Source organism: Cydia amplana, chromosome 5 (genome assembly GCF_948474715.1).
Source record: "Cydia amplana chromosome 5, ilCydAmpl1.1, whole genome shotgun sequence".
Lineage (NCBI taxonomy): Eukaryota > Metazoa > Arthropoda > Insecta > Lepidoptera > Tortricidae > Cydia > Cydia amplana.
The window spans coordinates 10316153-10334988 of record NC_086073.1 but is presented as its reverse complement, the minus strand read 5'-3'; the positions used below and the strand labels follow the sequence as shown (position 1 = coordinate 10334988).

The window sequence follows — 18836 nt, the reverse complement described above, 5'->3', positions numbered from 1 at the left end:
AACTGCAGTAAAAAGAACTCGTAGCGGCCGAACCGTACACTTTCCGTCCCATCTTTTTGACTATCGACCGTAGGAACGGTCTCGGCGGGGGAGTAGTGTGGCGGACTGGCCTTTTTGGCCACACGTCTGCGGTTCAACGAGTTTTTTAGCTGAAGCATGACATTCAGAAACAATCGCTGATTTTTCCGTGTCATTTGAATGTTATTGTATTTACTGATTAATTATAGGAGATTTATTATATCTGGAAGTTTAATTCAACTACACCGGTAGGTCTCCTATAGTCTTATGTATCTTTCAGTAGCAGTAGCAGCGAAAGCGCTATTATTGTTTGTCCTTGTCACAGTCTCAATTTTTTTATATTCCCCCCGTAAATTTAGTATGTATACTTGGTCAACCAGATCTTGACAGTAGAAAAAGGCGGCAAATTTGAAAAATGTACGCGCGAAGGGATATCGTCCCATAGAAAATTTGAATTTCGCCTCTTTTTTTACTGACAAGATTCGGTTGACCAGCTATATTATGGTGGGCAACAAATAAATTCGACCAATCATTGTGTCGCATTGCCTATGTTTTGTCCCTCACGGAGGCACGCGTATACCACTTCTATAGGATCCTACCTTCTATGCCTTTCGGATTCGGACAATGCGATTCGCGCACGAGTGTGGAGGGGGCTCTACATATTTTTCCCGCTAGGACCAACCCGACCAACTTGGGACCAACACATGATTTCATGCAAAATGCAAAAATAACGTTTGCATACCCTTTTTTGCAAATAAATTATTGTTTATTTGTTTGTTTAATTAAGATGCAATGATTAGCTTAAAAACTCGTTTAATATATTTAACACCTATTTAAACCAACAAGATTTCTGGCGATTCAAGGCCCATTTATTCTATCGCCTCTATTTTTTTGCTGTCTTTTATTTAGCATGTCGCATGTAGCATACAAAATTTTAAGGACAGTAGGCCGTCAGTAGACCACAGTAGATCTTTAGGGCCCTCCACACTCGTGCGCGAATCGCGGCGCGAAGCCGCGAACGCGAGTGTGGCGTCGATTTCGCAGAATGTTCACGTCTTCGCGCATTGTTCCCCGTTTTTTGTCGGTTTTTCGGCCCGCGTCAAAGAGGCGCGAAGCGCGAACTAGTAAGACTCCACATTACACACTATTTTGTCTCATTTGTTGCAAGATAAATAATAATTATATTATATAAAGCGGCTATAATTTACGGTTTTACAACCAAACAAAATGGAAAATTAGCCCCAGCAAGTATGATGCCGTAGATAACTGACAGTTAAACTCGATCAGCTGATGCTTTTCATCCATCTTGGCGCGAACCAAACTGCGAAATCACCGTGAAGTTTGCAAGTGTGGAGTCCTACGTCAACGTCGCGGTATGTTCGCTCCGCGAAGTCGCGCCGCGATTCGCGCGCATAGTCTGGAGGGGGCTTTATAGGTCTATGCGGAAAGAGAAGAGTCGTGGAATGTATGGGGCTCAATACATTCCACAAATCTTCTCTTTCCGCACACTGACTCTGATAGCCGATTAGACGCGAGTGTAAGCGGTGAGCTCGCGGCTCGTCTCGTGGCTCGCAAGCTCGTCGAGCTAATATAATTTAAATACTAACGGCACGGCATAAGGTTTATAACCGAATGACAAGCCGAATGCGAGTGTGTCGAGGCGAGCTACGAGACGCGCCGCGAGTCGAGCCGCGAGCCGAGAGTGTAGGCCGGCTTTAAACATTAAACACGGTATAAATACGTCAAACTCTCTTTATCTGCCAAATTTTACGGTGAATCCCCTTCTACGCGGCTTCCATCAAAATTTCCGGTCAAGCTGGGCCGCCAAAACCGCGAAAATCGAAGTTCGCCGCAATTTGCCCTTCTGACCTTGCTAAGACGGGATTACAATGGTTAATTATCTTATAGCAAAGATCATTTGATGTTTTCTCTTTGCTTATAGAATCTGTAAAATTTGTCTGTGCAGAAATAGAAGAGTCGTGAAATGTATGGGATCCAATACATTCTACGACTCTTCTCTTTCCGCAATCTAGTGATCCAAATTGCATTTCGTCGGAAATAAAATAATACCTACAGCTTTATGGAGGCAAAGTCTCTGCTAAAAATTATTACTCGGAATACTAACATTCGCGCCTAAAATTTCTATAGAACTGTCTAATTAACCAATCTGTTTGGTTTCAGGATCTGGAAGTTACTAGACCGATGTTGAAAGTAATGAAATTCTGCTAATTATTATATTTTAGAGAAGAATAACTTAGTTTCTATAAGAAACAAAACAAATGATATTGGAAAGTATCATTATAATATTTATAACACAGTGTAAAACAATTATACAACAATATTATTCTATGAATACAGTATCACGGGCACTTGCGTACAAGAGTCTAACAGAATCGCAGTATCCTACGCCTCGACGAGATCCTGTGACTGCAACAAAAGCGTCACCTCCACGCAAAATGCATTTTGCCTTGCAATAGTTTAATCCAGCGAGAAGTCTAGCGTCTACTTCAGATATCCAGTTATCTTTAGGGGTTTCGAAATAATGCACCGAGCGAACACCGCGCCAGAAACGTAACTGTCTAGCAGCGTGGCACATTCGGGTGACAGCCACCACAGGGCAGGATGGTCGTGCGTGTGAAATAATTTTTGCAGTTCGTCCAGAATTTGTCAAGCATATAATTACAGATGCATTAGAACGCTCAGCTAATTCTACTGCAGTCACGCTGATTGCTGCAGTTGGTTCCTTGAGCGGACTTTGCATTAGCTCTACATTTCCATAAGTCCGCGGTTGCCACACTATACGTTCTGCGTGTCTACCAATAACAGAAGCAGCTGCAACGCAGTGCTCTGCCATACGAAGTGCGTCGTAACAAGGAGCAAATTTTTTCAACGGAGATTCATAATTAAATTCTAAAGAAAGGACATCTGCACCGTCCAGTATGAGATTTGCTATATCAGTAACGCATAATGTAGGAATCTGCTCGTTTATAACAGCTTTGCAAATACACGGTTTACCAATATTGTTGCATTTTGCAAGAATTACTTTCTGTGCAATAAATATTTTTTCTATTGGCAAATCTGTGGCAAGAATGCTTCGATCTAAGAAAAGTCCATCAGCTTCATCTATTATTTCATCAATATTATCTAATCCTAAAGTTGTATCAATGCTAGCAAACAAAAGTAAATGTTTGCCTTTATCCTGTATTAGCTCTCGTACTTGTCTTATATCGTTTCTTTGTTGAGTGTTAGAAACTAAAATCGCATCGATATCATAAGCAAGAGCCCAAGCAATTTGTCCTTCCATATGTTCGAAAAGTTGTTCTCCTATTGACTCGCCACATGCAAGTGATTCACGACTCTCATTTTGATTTACAAAATTGGGAAGGGGTACCGACGAAATCCGGACTGTCATTTTAGCACCAATCGTTCCTCCTACTGCAATTACGCATTCCACAGAATCATCGCCCACTTTGGACACCACTAATTTAATTTTATCTTGTGTTAAACTATCTATAAATATATTGTCTCCTGTTGTAAGATCAGTAAGACGATCATATCCAACAAAGAGACATTCTGCCGTACCGCTTTCGCGCCAGCTAGTATCAGTAGTCAAACGTATAGTGTTGCTTTGGAATAATTCCACTGTGGTACGTGGACCACTTTTTAGATCACCAGTAACAATATCAGGGCCTCTAACATCAACAATGACCGCTAAAGGATATACATACTGCAATTCAGCACTATAGTTATATACGGCTTGTCGGATGCTCTGAATTAGTTGACTACATGCATTTGGTTCCATATCTCTCATATTGAGACGAGCTACAGTCATACCAGAGGAAATAAGCCTTTGGACGTTGCTAGGCTCTCGATTGTTGATACCGATGTCACACATGATACCTGTTTGTAATTCTTCACAAGGATTTTTATGTACATCTAATTTGCAATAGTGTTTTAACAATGATGTCTCGTAAGGAAAGTTGTCTTTTTTTAACGTTGGGGCCTCTTCTAAAGAAATGTGCCAAGGAAGTGTCATATTTTCAGACATTCTTTCACTGTATAAAATAAATCAAGTAAAAAATTTAATATGAATTAAATCCTTATTAAATCAAAGTAAACACACGCTTTCTGCCATTGACAAGTAAATATGTTGATGATATGTTGACCATGTCAATGTTCATTTGTTTGAAAACTACTTACAAAGAGGTTAGCCCTATTTAGTTAAAGTTAAAAATAAAAAATGTATTAATAGAATAAAAAACTGTATTATGCAAAATCGGCACATTAAACCAATGAGTAAAGTAAGTCACGCTTCACGCTTAAACCGCTGAACCAATTTAGATGAAAATTGGCATAGAGATTGTTTGAGGCCCGAGGAAGGACATAGAATAGTTTTTATCCCAGAAATCATCCCTTAAAGGGGTGAAATTTTGTAGTAGGACTTTTAACAATAACTGCATAACAAACTTTGTTGATAGGAACTTTGTCGATAGCACCGGCGCTGGTGCACGATTTAAGCGAGACACCAGAAGGACGTTTTGCAGCGTTACAGTTCATAGTTAGACGCCTGTACAAAGTCGATTAGCAATGTTTGGCTACGTATTATTTGCTTGTAACGGAGTAATAAAGTTGCGTAGAGAGTAACGCCACCATCTATTGGCGTATTGTTGAACTAAGATGACAGGTAGAAGGCTTTGGAACGTCAAGAGGTGTATCTTGCGCGAACGTAGGCACGAGTCGGCATTTTTGTCGTTATGTTGGTAGACTGGTCAGGCATGTTTGCCAACTTGAATTGGAGGCGGGAGCAGTTGGCTCCGCCGCTGGGACTTTCTTCCTTCTTGATCGGACCGCGCTAGAGATCGGACGTTAGCCAAGCTCGTGTCTAATTCGCTACGTTCCTGAAGGCTTATACCTGAAGGATTATTCTGAAAGCTTATAGATTCAAACGTTCTTTAACCATTTAGCTAAGTGTTTTATTCCAAGTGTTATTTTGATTTCTTACCTGCCATTAGAAGCTTACTTGTGTAAAATAAAGAAAAGATGTGTTGTTTTGAAAAGATGTGTCCCGCCGAGTTTGTTGCCGGTCCCTTATTGCGATACCCTTTTAAAATCTTCTCGGGTCAGAGGTGTAGGAAGCCGGTTTAGTTTGACTTAAATAAAGATTTGAACGATTTCATATGATCTTTTTATTTTAAATCAAATCCTTTTGGATCCAAATAGTGATTGGTCGTTTTGATTATTTAGTACTAAAATATAGTAGGCATTAGTATGGTTAACGAGTCCGAACGTTTATTTCATGCGTTGGTAGCATACCTACTATATTGGCTGTGAAGTAATACATAGAGGTACCATGCCCACCACCCCACACAAAAGCCCCCCCTTTTCCCTTTTCGACATATATATGTTTTCCCATTTATTTTAATAACTTTATTTTCTTTTCCTTTTGTAAGAATTTGATATGTTTTCTGAAAGAGCTACTACGTATTTGTATGATTCCATGTATATATGTATATTTTTTTAAATCAAATTTCTTTTACACCTTATGTGAGTTATGTGTATATAATTGCATGAATTCTATAGTAATTTAAATTGTATTTTACTTATTTTCTCGTAATGCATGTTAATTATAAGATGTATTTTTTTTATATGTATCCCGCCGAGTTTGTTGCCGGTCCCATATTGGGATACCCTCCTCCAATTGAGGTGGGATTTAAATCTTCTCGGGGCAGAGGTGTAGGGTTGGAGCCGGTCTACTTAGCTTTATTTGACGTTCATAAGCGCATTGTAATTATGCCTACTTGAATAAACTATCTTTTATCTTATCTTATTTAATTTAGAACGCTCGAATATCACCATAAAACTAAAAACCGGCCAAGTGCGAGTCGGACTCGCGCACGGAGGGTACCGCACCATCAACAAAAAATAGCGCAAAACAAGCAAAAAAGCGGTCACCCATCCAAGTACTGACCCCGCCCGACGCGACGTTGCTTAACTTCGGTCAAAAATCACGTTTGTTGTATGGGAGCCCCACTTAAATCTTTATTTTATTCTGTTTTTAGTATTTGTTGTTATAGCGGCAACAGAAATACATCATCTGTGAAAATTTCAACTGTCTAGCTATCACGGTTCGTGAGATACAGCCTGGTGACAGACGGACGGACGGACGGACGGACAGCGGAGTCTTAGTAATAGGGTCCCGTTTTTACCCTTTGGGTACGGAACCCTAAAAATGGTGATTAAATTGGAGATGGACGCCAATTTTTAGTCCGTCTAGACGTCTGGACTCCACTTAAACAAACTTTTGAAGCCCCCTCCAGAGGGCCTACCGCGAACCACGTTCGACGTGTTGCCTCTCTGTCGCACGTGTAAATTCGTACGTAAGTGTGACAGGGAGGCAGCATTTCGAACGTGGTTCGTGGTAGGCCCTCAGGTCCAAACTATGTGCGTGAAATCGTGGCTCGCCTCGACACACTCGCGTTCGGCTTGTCATTCGGTTATAAACCTTATGCCGTGCCGTTAGTGTTTAAATTATATTAGCTCGACGAGCTTACGAGCCGCGAGACGAGCCACGAGCCCACCGTTTACACTCGCGTATCGTGGCTCGCGCGAGAATCGAGAATGTAAAGGCTTGGCCAGACACAGAGCGCGACGCAGCGACGCGTCCGCGCCGCGCGACCGCGGCACATGCTAACAGGTTACCGACGTCAAACAGACTGCGTCCCGCCGGTATCACGTCCGCTTCTGTCGCGCCCCGCGCCGCGCGGCCCCTTGCGTCCGCGCAGCGCTGCGCCGCGCGGACGCGGCGGGCCGCTGCGTTGCGCTGGGTCACATCAGTCGGATCGGACGTTAGGCAGCGAGCGGTGGCGCGCGGCCGCGCCGCGTTCGCGCGCGCGATGAGGGCGTGTTGAGAGCGCGGTCCGCGCGCGCCCTGTTTGAACAGTCATCGCGTCGGCATCACGCGGCGCGGACGCGGCGCTGCGTCGCGCCAAGTCGCGCTCTGTGTCTGGCCAAGCCTTAAACGCTTGTGAAACAAAAATACTACTTTAGCCCCCATACGCACGGGAGCTTTTTCAACGCGCGTTAAAAAAGCGTTTGAATGAAAAATAGATAACCATGTATGTATTCACACGAAGGCGGTTTTTAAGCGCAGCGCTTTTTAATCGAGCACTGTTCGATTTTCGGCGTTGAGCGTTGGCCGTTTAATTGAATTGAGCATACGGAACTTCGTGTATCTGTTCTCACGAGCGTTAAAAAAGCGCCGGCGCTGCTGTCAGTTGGCTGTCAAGTGTCAATTTTTGGTTGGTGTCAATCGTCATGGCTGTGCTGAGATGCGTACGTGGCAGTACGACTCATAAGTGATTTTTAAGCGTTTATATGAACACAAATATTAGAAACGGTAAAAAACCGCCAACGTTGGGTTTTAACGCGACGCTTTTAAGCTCTCGTGCGAATGGGGCCTTACACTGTCAAAACCAATGGGACTATTTTCTCCTAACAGTTGGCACCTCTACAATATTTTCACAAATTTTACTTGTCTGTGTACCGATATGTTTATTGTTTCCTAGGCATTCTGTGGCTTGAGTTGCTTGACTGCGTGTCACGTTTGTTCTTTGGCATAAATGCGTTTGATTTTGCTTTGACAAATTAATTTGATGTACGTTAACGCAATTTAAAATGTAATTGAACTCTAAAGTGTAATTAATAGTGTTTTGCATACAACGTACATTAGTTAAAATATCAGTATTTTTTCATAATATGTACTGTGCGACCGTGAAGGTTGAGTATGTTACGTCATTTAGTTTTTAATGTGTGATATACAATCATTTATTTTGCTGTTGTAGTGAAAAGTGATTTTCTTGAGCGAAACTGTCGCCAATTGTGGAGTGTGTCTGAAAGTGTATTATTGTTATCGATGGATCCGTTCTTTACCGGCTGCAATGAGATGCCGCCATGTTATTTAGTTTGGCTGTCAACCACTGATCGTTGTTAGTCTACACTTCCAACATTTTTTGCCATAGCATTGAAAACATTGTGAGTATACTTTTGTTATTATTCTAGTATTATGGGGTTTATTGTTTTTTATTTATGTGTAACGATTGTTTTTTGTAGTAAGGTGTTCGTGTAAAAATATTGCTATTGTTTACCGTGGTTTATTGACTGTCAAAGTAATGACGTCATTGAATTGGTACTTCTATATTATGGGGCTCAGTAATCAAAACACAATTAAAATCACTGAAAACACCAATATTTATGTAATTTATAACACAAGTTACATATCCAGAACAATGTTTGTGAAATTATCTCAAGGTTTTGGTATAGCCTTGATCACCTGCCTGTTGGAGGTTATTTTTTGTTCTATTAACAATCGCTAACCTACTGTTTTCTATACAGTGCGAATTCGGCGTAGATGCTGTACATGATATCCTATTGTTCTCTTCATTTATCTAATCTGTGATTATAAAATTCACTATTTTAATTATATCAGTTTACTTATACAAAATTGCTGCATTTATATGTGTATCACAATATTTTAATCAAAATCAAATTAGAATGAAATAACCAGGAGTATAAAATTCTTCCTAATTTTAATTATATTTGAAAGTTACTTGAAATAAACCCAGGGACGGGTTCTGGTATTTCCTTTAAGAGTTTTAGGGGTTTTATAAGTATATAATCAAAGAAGTACTATACAAATACTATGGTAAAATCTTACACTAATCAAGACTTGTGTAATGTAATGGGTACTAAACATAGGTAAAAAGGTTGCAATATTTATCCCTTTTTCTAACTATATAAGAGCCAATATTGTGAGCACATCAATTTTTCTGTGAAAGATTATATTAATTCATAATTCATATATTTATTGCTTTTGTGGGTTTACAATAGGTCTTATAACTAAAAATCGGTATGTTTACCACAAACCCTGTACACTGCATTATTATTAGTTATAAACTAATAAAAATAGCATGCAATATTTACAACATATCTATCATGCAGAATGTTTACATATGTATAGGCACTTAACCCCTTACTTTTGAAATTTGAACTTTAATAGCTGTCAATAGAGTCGAATATCATATACTCGTATGGCTTCATATGCGGTAAAGGGTTAATATTATTTAGACTCCATAAAGTTGTAATATTCGTTAATATCATAAAAACAATTGGTAACAAGGAAATCTTTAAGCTTTTTTAAAAATAATTGTTCCTTTACAAGTTTGATTTATGAATAGTCTAGTGACCCGCCCCGGCTTGGCTCGGGTTAACAAATTATACACCTAAACCTCAAGAATAACTCTATTGATAGGTGAAAACCGCATGAAAATCCGTTTAGTCGTTTTTGAGTTTGTCGCGAACATACAAACAGACAGATGTGGCAGGAGACTTTGTTTTATAAGGTGGGTAATTAATAAAATAAATAATTCTTCCACGTAAATAGGGACATGATGAGGCAAAAATCAACTTTTTGTATTCATAATTTGCTTTGAAGGTAGAAGTCTATTTCAAACCCATTTGGAATGAATTTAGTGCAAAATTACAGTGACTTGATTAACTTTTATGGTAAGAGTGTTTTTACAATTTAAAATCTATTTTATATACAAACAGCTCAAAGTCCTTTAATGAAGAAACTAAACATTTTTGGTTCAGAGCCTTCTACATCTTCTTCCTCCATCATGACTCCTCAGGCAATGGCAATATTCTACTGACGCTGTTAAGAAACATAAACAACGCTCATGTCATCACTACATAGTATAAAACAAAGTCGTTTCCCGCTGTCTGTCTGTCTGTATGCTTAGATCTTTAAAACTATGCAACGGATTTAGTTGCGGTTTTTTTTTAATAGACAGAGTGATTCAAGAGGAAGGTTTATGTATAATTTGTTAACCCGTGTGAAGCCGGGCCGGTTCGCTAGTGTATGATAAAATAAATAATATATGTATATGGACATAGTATCTAATTGATGATTTTGATGTAACATCAGTTACGAATTTTCAGTAAGGGTTACGGTATATTTGGTAGATTTTCTAGAATGTGTTTGTTTATAATAGATTTTTACCAATTAAAGGCTTTCTCTAAACAAACTTCGATTCTTCAATTCAAAAATAACATTCCTGTCCTGAAACCTTCATACTTACATGTCTATGAGCCCCGATGCATATGTTTTCGTCTAGTCAGGCCATTTTTTGAGGTTCACGCGTTTGTACAAATATAATGTTATCATTCAAAGATCACTAATATTTAATGATTATACTAATGTAGTTTAATTTTATAAGGTAATATTCTTCAATAACTAAATCCAAATACAAGAAATACCATTTAGACTAAAAGAAGAAAGAGTTTTTATTTTTTATTTGATGGGTAGGAATATAACAGATGTGAAAAGGGCTATTACTAGGGAAGCAACGCGGCTCTGCCAATGTACTGACAATTTTGTTTCGAGCCCCTGCATGCAGCAGTGCTGTAGGGGAGGACAATATGATTTGGACAATGTTTTTGACAAGTAGATTTTTTCAGCAATAAAAGTCTCATGCAATTTTATTATATGATCAAAATAAACTAGATTAAACATTACTTTTATGGTTCCTATTACTGGGTCATTTAATGTTCATGTGTAAAATATATAGAATAAACGATCTGCCGCCAGCAACATCACAAAAGTGTATACTTTTCGCAGACGACACAACAGTAATAATAAAAGGAACTGACAAAATTATGTACGAATCGAACGTAAATAAAGCACTGACCGATGTTAACACGTGGATAGAAAATAATGACCTTAAAATTAATATAAGCAAGACTTCATTTTTACAATTCCATTCATATAACTCAAATCCAATACATATAAATGTTAACCTTAATAATACTCCCATTGAAGAAACTCAAAAATCTAAATTCTTAGGTTTAGTTATCGATCAACATTTAAATTGGAAAGATCATGTGGACCTGGTATGTTCCAAGTTATCGAGGTTTGTTTTCGCCTTAAGAAGTCTGAGGAATTCAGTTTCTGTTCGCGCCGCGTTAACTGCTTACCATGGGTATGTGTCGTCCACTCTCAATTACGGACTCTTGCTCTGGGGCAATTCTGTTGACGTTCACAGGGCATTCATCATTCAGAAAAAATGTTTAAGAGAAATAGGTGGGGTTCGATTTGATGACAGTTGCAGACCTTTATTCCATAAATTTAAAATTCTCCCCTTAGCTTCTATGTACATCTTGAAGGCATGCCAATTTATTAAGAACCACCCAGGATATTTTAAAAACAGAGATGACATGTTTGCAAGAGAGCTACGAGCCCAGTATAAAAATATGATATACCAGCCAGCTTGTAAATCTGATATCTATAGGAAAAATGCGTATAACATGTGTATTGTTTTGTTCAATAATCTCCCTCATGAATTGAGAATATTGCATGGAAATGTATTTAAGAAAGAACTGACTAAATGGCTCCAATATCATTGCTTCTATACTATTAAGGACTATTTAAATTTCGAAATGTAATATTTAAATCATTCAGGACATAACTCTGACACCATCAATCTATTTTATTTTAGCTTAATTTTTTTAATGTGCAATTTATAAGTATTTCTATTTTTTATTTTATTTGTAATGAATTGACATTGTTTTATTAGGATTATTATAATTGTATTGCATGTACCTGATGTACCCGTATTATAATTTACAAACATTTTGCATGTTGGCTTTATGTCGACTGAATACTGATGCTATAACTGTATTAAGACCAAATTGTAACGTATTCTAGCAAATAAACATTTCATTTCATTTCATTTCATTTCAAACATAATTATTGTGTGGAACTAGACAAACTAATTTGCATCGGGGCTCGTATTCATTGTAACATCAGTTACAACAATTAAATTCTATATTTTACAAAACATGCAAAAGACTTCTCTATTATTTTGAGTGTCCACATTAAGGGCCTTTTAATATTACTTTTACAGTTATTATTCAATTTCTGTAACGCTTCAAATGTAACGTCTGTAATGATGGAATTACCCAGGCTTGATTAATTTGGAAATTTCTTTTTTTAATTGAATGTGGCTTGATCAATTTGGAAAATTGGCTCTATAATTCAAAACATCAACATCTGAGGAATGTCTTTTCAAAAGAGCTTAATTCCATTCTTTTTTTTTTCAGTATCAATGCAGTTCTGCTTATAACATAAAATTACGCATTTTAATTAATATTTAAGTTCTAAAAAGTCTTTTCCTGTTCTCTAAAAAAAGGTTCAAATATTGAAGTTCGGATCAAAACGGCTTATTTCTTCCTTATACATACATTACATACACAGTTTTCCTTGGCTGATATTGCTATTGCACTTTTCTTTATCTTCTGCTTAGTACCTACGTTACATTAAGTTGTAAACATGTTTATGAGACATTACGTTTATTTAAACCATAGGGTAGGTGAGTCAGATTTCGTCCAATTATAGGAGTTGCCAACTTTGAAATACGAAAAAAAATACTTAAAGTACACTTACTTAAATGTATTGTATTATTTCTATTGCTCATATTGTCGTTTTTAGGTTAATTAATATTACTTGACCATGAATAATATTTACGGTTTATTTTACAAAAAATATCATTTGCAAAAGAAGTGTTGGGGAAAGCCATAAGCCGCGCGTGGCGCTGTCGCCACCTAGCGGCCATATCTGTGCTGATCGTAACAGACGCGTTTTGTTAGAGAGTGAGTCTTCTGTACTTAGTACTATTATTTATTCTGTGACAATACAAAACTTGGCTCATTTGTAAGTACTACTAGACATAAGTAACTATAGAGAAAACCAGCTCTTAATGACGAAGGGCATTTTTTCTTCCCTTATTCTGCCACGGCCTTTCCCTGGAGTATAGTGAATTTACTCAGGCGGATAAGATACGGTATTTAATTTAAAAAAAATGCTTAGTGTTGACTGAATTTCTGATAATAAAATAGTAATCTATGCACAATTTCAAAATTCCCCTATTTTCCCTTCATATGGGAAATTTTCCGAGGAACGTTTCCGGGAATACTCCCACCTAGGGAATTTTCCCGGGAACGGCACATCACTAATATTGATCAGTTTTTATTTTAGGACATAGCGCAAAAAAAGATTGGCTTTTACGGCAGAAATGTACCTATAAAATAACCTTTTTTTTTCGCAATATCAATGTTGGTCCCCTGGTAAAGTTTTCAGTATACAATACATCTTCATCTCTCCAAGTATTTCAAAAAATATCCTAGACGATATCACCGTGTATATTATGCTTATTAGCTGATTTATCATTATCAGATGAAATATATTCTTGTTGCAGGTGTAAAAAGTGGGGAACATCGCACAGACCCCAAGCAACGCCACGGATCGTCAAACCTCGGAACGCCCTGGCGCGCATCTCTTCAATGAACCATTTATGCCAGTTCTGGACTTTGAAGATGCAAGGTTAGACCCACGTATTTGCTAATCAGCTTTTTTATCTTGATATTATTCAACATTCGACTCCTAGGTACATCATTCACAAAAAATAACTAACCTAAAATACTTAAAAATGTACCCTATGTTTATTAAACATGCATATTTCATTAGGGTAACGTATTTGTATTTTTTTAGGTACATATAAATATGTATTGAAGACTACATGATATAATCCGGCTATGCATGATCAGCCAGCCTATTATGGATAGCTTTATCCATCTTTATCCACGTGATAAAATAACTGTCACTGTTTAACACCGTGGGAAAGAAAGTGACGGACACCGTTTTATCACGCTGTCACGTAGACAAGAACGACCATCATATCCGTACTGGTATATATTTTTACCGAATGGAAATATTCAGGCTGTTATTTTATTTAATCTTTATTTCTATATATGTAGTACTATATAATAAAAATACAATCATATTACATTGTATGGGCGTGTGTGAGATTTGCCGAATATTTTTTTGATAATCTTCACTCGCTTCCTGCTACAAAGCCACAATTGTAAAGATTTTTCAAGGGTGAAGACAAGTTCCAAATTATTTATTTGTTAAACATTGTTCGGTACAACAGTAGGTCTTAAATGTATAATAAGGTATCACTATATATCCTTCGCCACATGGTATACAAATTGCTACATAGGTATTAGCGAAGTCGATTAAAAAAACAAGTGCGCGTCGGACTCGTCCACCGAGAGTTCCGTGTGAATTTAACTTATTTAAAACACAGAACTATATCAATCTGAATATAATTAGAAAAAAACCGGCCAAGTGCGAGTCGGACTCGCGCACGGAGGGTTCCGCACCATCAACAAAAAATAGAGCAAAACAAGCAAAAAAACGATCACCCATCCAAGTACTGACCCCGCCCGACGTTGCTTAACTTCGGTCAAAAATCAAGTTTGTTGTATGGGAGCCCCACTTAAATCTTTATTTTATTCTGTTTTTAGTACTTGTTGTTATAGCGGCAACAGAAATACATCATCTGTGAAAATTTCAACTGTCTAGCTATCACGGTTCGTGAGATACAGCCTGGTGACAGACGGACGGACGGACGGACAGCGGAGTCTTAGTAATAGGGTCCCGTTTTTACCCTTTGGGTACGGAACCCTAAAAATGTTAGCTATTGTGAAAAGACAATTTAAGAAGGTATATTATAATTTGGCTTAACTATTTAACTAAAAATAGTAAAATATTTTTTAATAGAAGAATTTGGTAAACACTCAGAAGACCGTGAACAATAAATTTTGGCAGTGTCATTCTATGGAACTTGCTAACTGTGTAAACAAAAGTCACTAGTAAATTCATATTTTTAGAAATAGAAGAAGAATTCACATTTTGTTTACATAGTTAGCAAGTTCCATAGAATGACACTTTACTGTAGAATATATAATGCTCAAGGTCACAGACAACCTAATGTTATATTGTTTTTCTAATTTTATTATGTAGTTTGATAACCACAAATTATTTAATAAAAGCTGCTTGAAAATGCACATTCATATAAAAGATTTACGATATCTTGCGTGGCCAGGTTTTATCGTGTACAGTCTTTAATTACCGCATCAGTATAAGTAATTTTGTACCTTGGTTTCATTTTCAAAAGGCTTGTGTCATAAATTGTTTACGTATGCATCATTAAACATAAGTGATAAGATTCTTACAAGATATTCTGTCTAGGTTAATTCATTCTGGGCTAAAGTTGAAAATAGCTGTGAGGTAGGCATTTTAAATGAATTTAAACCGAATGGTAACCGACCACGGTCATACACCCGTGAATTATTTAGAAGAATCGTTGATTTAAAAACATGTAACTTAATATCAAAAAATTATATCTGAAAGAGTAATATGAGCACATTATTTAATCTCGATAAACAAATAAGACATGATTGCGTGATACAATTTGTAAATCAGTAAAATGAGAGGTAATATACCTAGTCGGGAATAAAGTAGTACTGTGTGAGCGTGGTTATCATGGCGACGCAGCGGCGGTTGGCATGGTTACGCGAGCTCCGCTCCGGCCGCCTCCGCGAGCCCGGCGATCAATCCGGCCGGAGGAAGCGGCTGGTGCCGCCGGCTGCGCATACCATTTCGCGCAACACCCCACACTGCGCTAATCAAGCCCCGGAAAAATCATTTCCAAGAAACTCCCGGCGAAAACATTCTTACACGTGCAATAGGATTTTAAACAAAATTTCTTGTCCCACTAGGTAAAAATTAAATAGTTAACTTTCCAAATAATGGGATTTTTGCCGGTCATGGATCCGTTACGGGGGCGTACAAAGTATAAATGTCCGTGATAAAATTTTCTTAGGTAATAAGCTTAAGCCTATTGAGCTTACTGTGGGGCTTAAAATTAGTAGTTGATTACCTATTTTAACTATTGTGGAATACCTCGGTTAGCGTAAAGTTTGATTTTAGTTTCTATGATTTTTACCATAATTACACGCTTCTAGAAATGAGCTCGTAACACAATCAACGGGAGATCAAGATAATCGCGATCAAACATATGTATATGTATGTACAAACATACGGATCGAACTGAGAACCTCCTTTTTTTTAAGTCGGTTAAAAAAATCTACAATGTAGGTATGTACAGTCGACGTCAAAGATATTAATTATGTTTACATTTTTAGCCTTATTGCAAAGGAGTAAGGGGCAAAAGTGTAAACATATCTTTGACGTCGACTGTATATATGGTGTCTCTGAATTTGTAATGTTAAGGTTACCTGTGTCATTGATAAGTGATAAAAATCACAGCATATTAGCTCTCCTTAACGGAGATTATGGAAATGTATGGCATTGATCGCCAATTTTACGCTAGCGGTCTGAAAATAAAGAAATGGTATTCAATAACATTTCGTCATACCCTACTATCGACGGCAATAAGTTAAGACGGCAATAAGTACTTAATCCAGATCAGATAAAAAGTAAATCGTCTATTCAATTAACGCCCCTAAATCTAGGAGATCAGATTCCAAAACGCTGGTAGCAATTGAAACGAGAGTCTAGTAAACCGAGCAGTACTAGGAAGGAGCGTGACCTTGACCCCCGAGCATAGGCCTAACCTGCCCCAAAAGCGTTGTCGAGTTAAAAGTTACGGTCGATATAAGAGAGGATCGAGTTCGCGCACGCGCTCATGCGTCGCCGCCCATCGATCCGCCCGCCCACGTGACGCATTACATTTGCGGGGATTCTTTGCGGACAACTTGCTATGTAGGTACTTGACATCACAATAGTTCTCCAACAATATGGTCCCATGAAAGTCAAAGAAGTCAGGGAACGGTGGTCAGGGAATGGCGGACAAAGGGTAATGTCATCAGGCAGACATACTCTTGCCAATCAATGCAAAACTAGGCTTTTCAAATAGTATAAGTCTACGTAGTTATGTATGCTTTACATGCATAAAAATAATGTTCTGAAAAAGCAAAATAAAACATAAAGGAATGTAACTTCCTTATTCCTCCATTTATTAGAATTGGATGACTTTGGACCTTCAAATTCCCGCAGAGCTCTTGACCTTCGGTTACACGTGTACGGCCTGTTCGTTTTGAAACGCGTCAGAGTTTCGGTGGTGAGAGAGAGAGGAGGGAGGCACAGGGCCCGGGAGGCTCGTGCAACAGAGCCTAAAATGTGTTAATAATGAAAAAAATATTGAATGATTCTAGCGCAGGTCCAAGTTTTTCTGTGCAAATGTAGGTTTTGATTATTGTAATATTTTTCTTAATTGAAAATATTTTATTATCTCTTTCACCCAAAGGTGACTGAAGACCCAGATAACCTTTCTTGGTAATGCGTTATTTTGAATAGATTATACACATTTATCTTCGAGCTAGGGATAGGTTAGTGTAAGTAGATTTCATTTCAGAACGGAATTATTATTTCAATCAATTTACTTTTCTTTCCCAGCATAAACGAGCATAATAGTGTCTTTTTAATAACTATCTAACTCCATCACGTATGTATTTTACCTATAACTATAACGCACACTCACACTATAAGCTATCAAAGGGTATATTTATTTGACGATATTCACGTTGTATAATAAATATTTAAAACTTGTAAAATATTTAAAACGAAAGTGTAATCGTAAACAGCGTTAAACCACCCATCAGCACAATGTCACAACAATAATAGTTCCACAATGGAATGCATCGCCGCCGATGCCCGATGCCGAGTGCTTTTACACCTGTTGAGCTTGCTGAGCTGATCATATTAAACCAACACCTCACTGGGACATCGAGGACTTACAACTCCAATATTGCTAACGTCACAATGTTTGCCTTTAACAGGAGCTCGGGATTTTCATAATAACAGTATAAAAATATTTGAAATGTTCATTTTCAAGTAAATATTGTAGATTGTGATTATGAAGGTTTTGGTGCTATTTTAATTTATTAATGATAATATACTTACAGATGGGTATTGGTTGTCTTAAATTATTTTCATAATTTATAAACATTAAAAAGCTCCAAGTTTCCCAAACGCTCTGAGTCTGAGAGTAACTTAAGATAATATATAGTTGGAAACCAAGGACCTTAATCAGGATCATCTGATCCCTACTGTATCAGCAAGGGTTTATAACCTATGATAAAATGTCTGATATGAGCTAGATTATCACAGAATTCGATTTTGACATTAGACAGAATTTTCATAGGTCTCTGCAGAGTGATGTTGATCAGTCTGTCAAATGTGGTTGGTGCAACTGGCCCTAAGTACTTCACATTATATAAAAAAAAATACATCTATAAAACCATAGTCACCGAGTTAGTTAAAAAATGGTGCCTCCAGTTGTCCAGACTTTTTGTCTAAAGGCCTATTGCTACAATCCGTCTGTAATAATTATAACGTTCGCAAAATTTTTAGAGTAAATTGCGGGACAATTCAGACTTCTCTGCTAAGTTAGTCAGTTGATCAAGCGACCAACTGGTTGGTGAAGCTGCGCCTGATTTCAATGCCATCAAATCGCACAGCAGACAGCACTTACACGCACCAACGCAATTATTATGTGACGGGGTTATTAAAAGCTAACAAAGTACCAGAAACTTATTGATTGCGAACTGAGGCTCACAGTCGACGGGGACAGGCCACCCGGTCCCCAACCAATATATTACGCCATTTAAGATCTCATTAGTTGTTTCATTTGATTAGATTACTTACGCTCCCGTGGGATTGCATCTCATCATATCTTGTCAACACATATTAGAAGAGTTCTATTTAAACTCGACAGAGCGTAAGATCGTTTGATTCAAATTTATATGATGTAATTTATTTCAAATATTATTATGTTTATGATTGAAGATGGGACTAATTTATATTCTCGTTCTTACTTTTCACGTGGAAATTTATA

At 37.6% G+C, this 18836-nt stretch overlaps 2 protein-coding genes across 4 annotated transcripts in view; one reads left to right on the top strand and one right to left on the bottom strand.

Moving 5' to 3' along the window:
- Positions 1 to 2349: 2349 nt before the first annotated feature.
- Positions 2350 to 4092, bottom strand: LOC134647942 (pyruvate kinase-like). Its single transcript, XM_063502326.1, has one exon. The coding sequence runs from the start codon at positions 4064 to 4066 to the stop codon at positions 2360 to 2362; it is 1707 nt and encodes a 568-aa protein (XP_063358396.1). The 5' UTR covers positions 4067 to 4092; the 3' UTR covers positions 2350 to 2359.
- A 3486-nt stretch (positions 4093 to 7578) lies between these two features.
- LOC134647957 (uncharacterized) overlaps positions 7579 to 18836 on the top strand; it is a 79449-nt gene continuing 68191 nt past the window's right edge. For 2 of the 3 annotated variants that reach the window (XM_063502356.1, XM_063502354.1), the window contains exons 1-2: positions 7579 to 8049; positions 13329 to 13453. In XM_063502356.1, the coding sequence (XP_063358426.1) occupies positions 13425 to 13453 (29 nt within the window). In that variant the 5' untranslated portion in view covers positions 7579 to 8049; positions 13329 to 13424. The remainder of the gene's footprint in view (positions 8050 to 13328; positions 13454 to 18836) is intronic. The other variant, XM_063502355.1, reaches the window with a different exon arrangement.

What these genes read in the sequence shown, in the direction of transcription:
- LOC134647942 (XM_063502326.1), bottom strand. Translation starts at nt 4,066, where the DNA reads ATGTCTGAAAATATGACACTTCCTTGGCACATTTCTTTAGAAGAGGCC.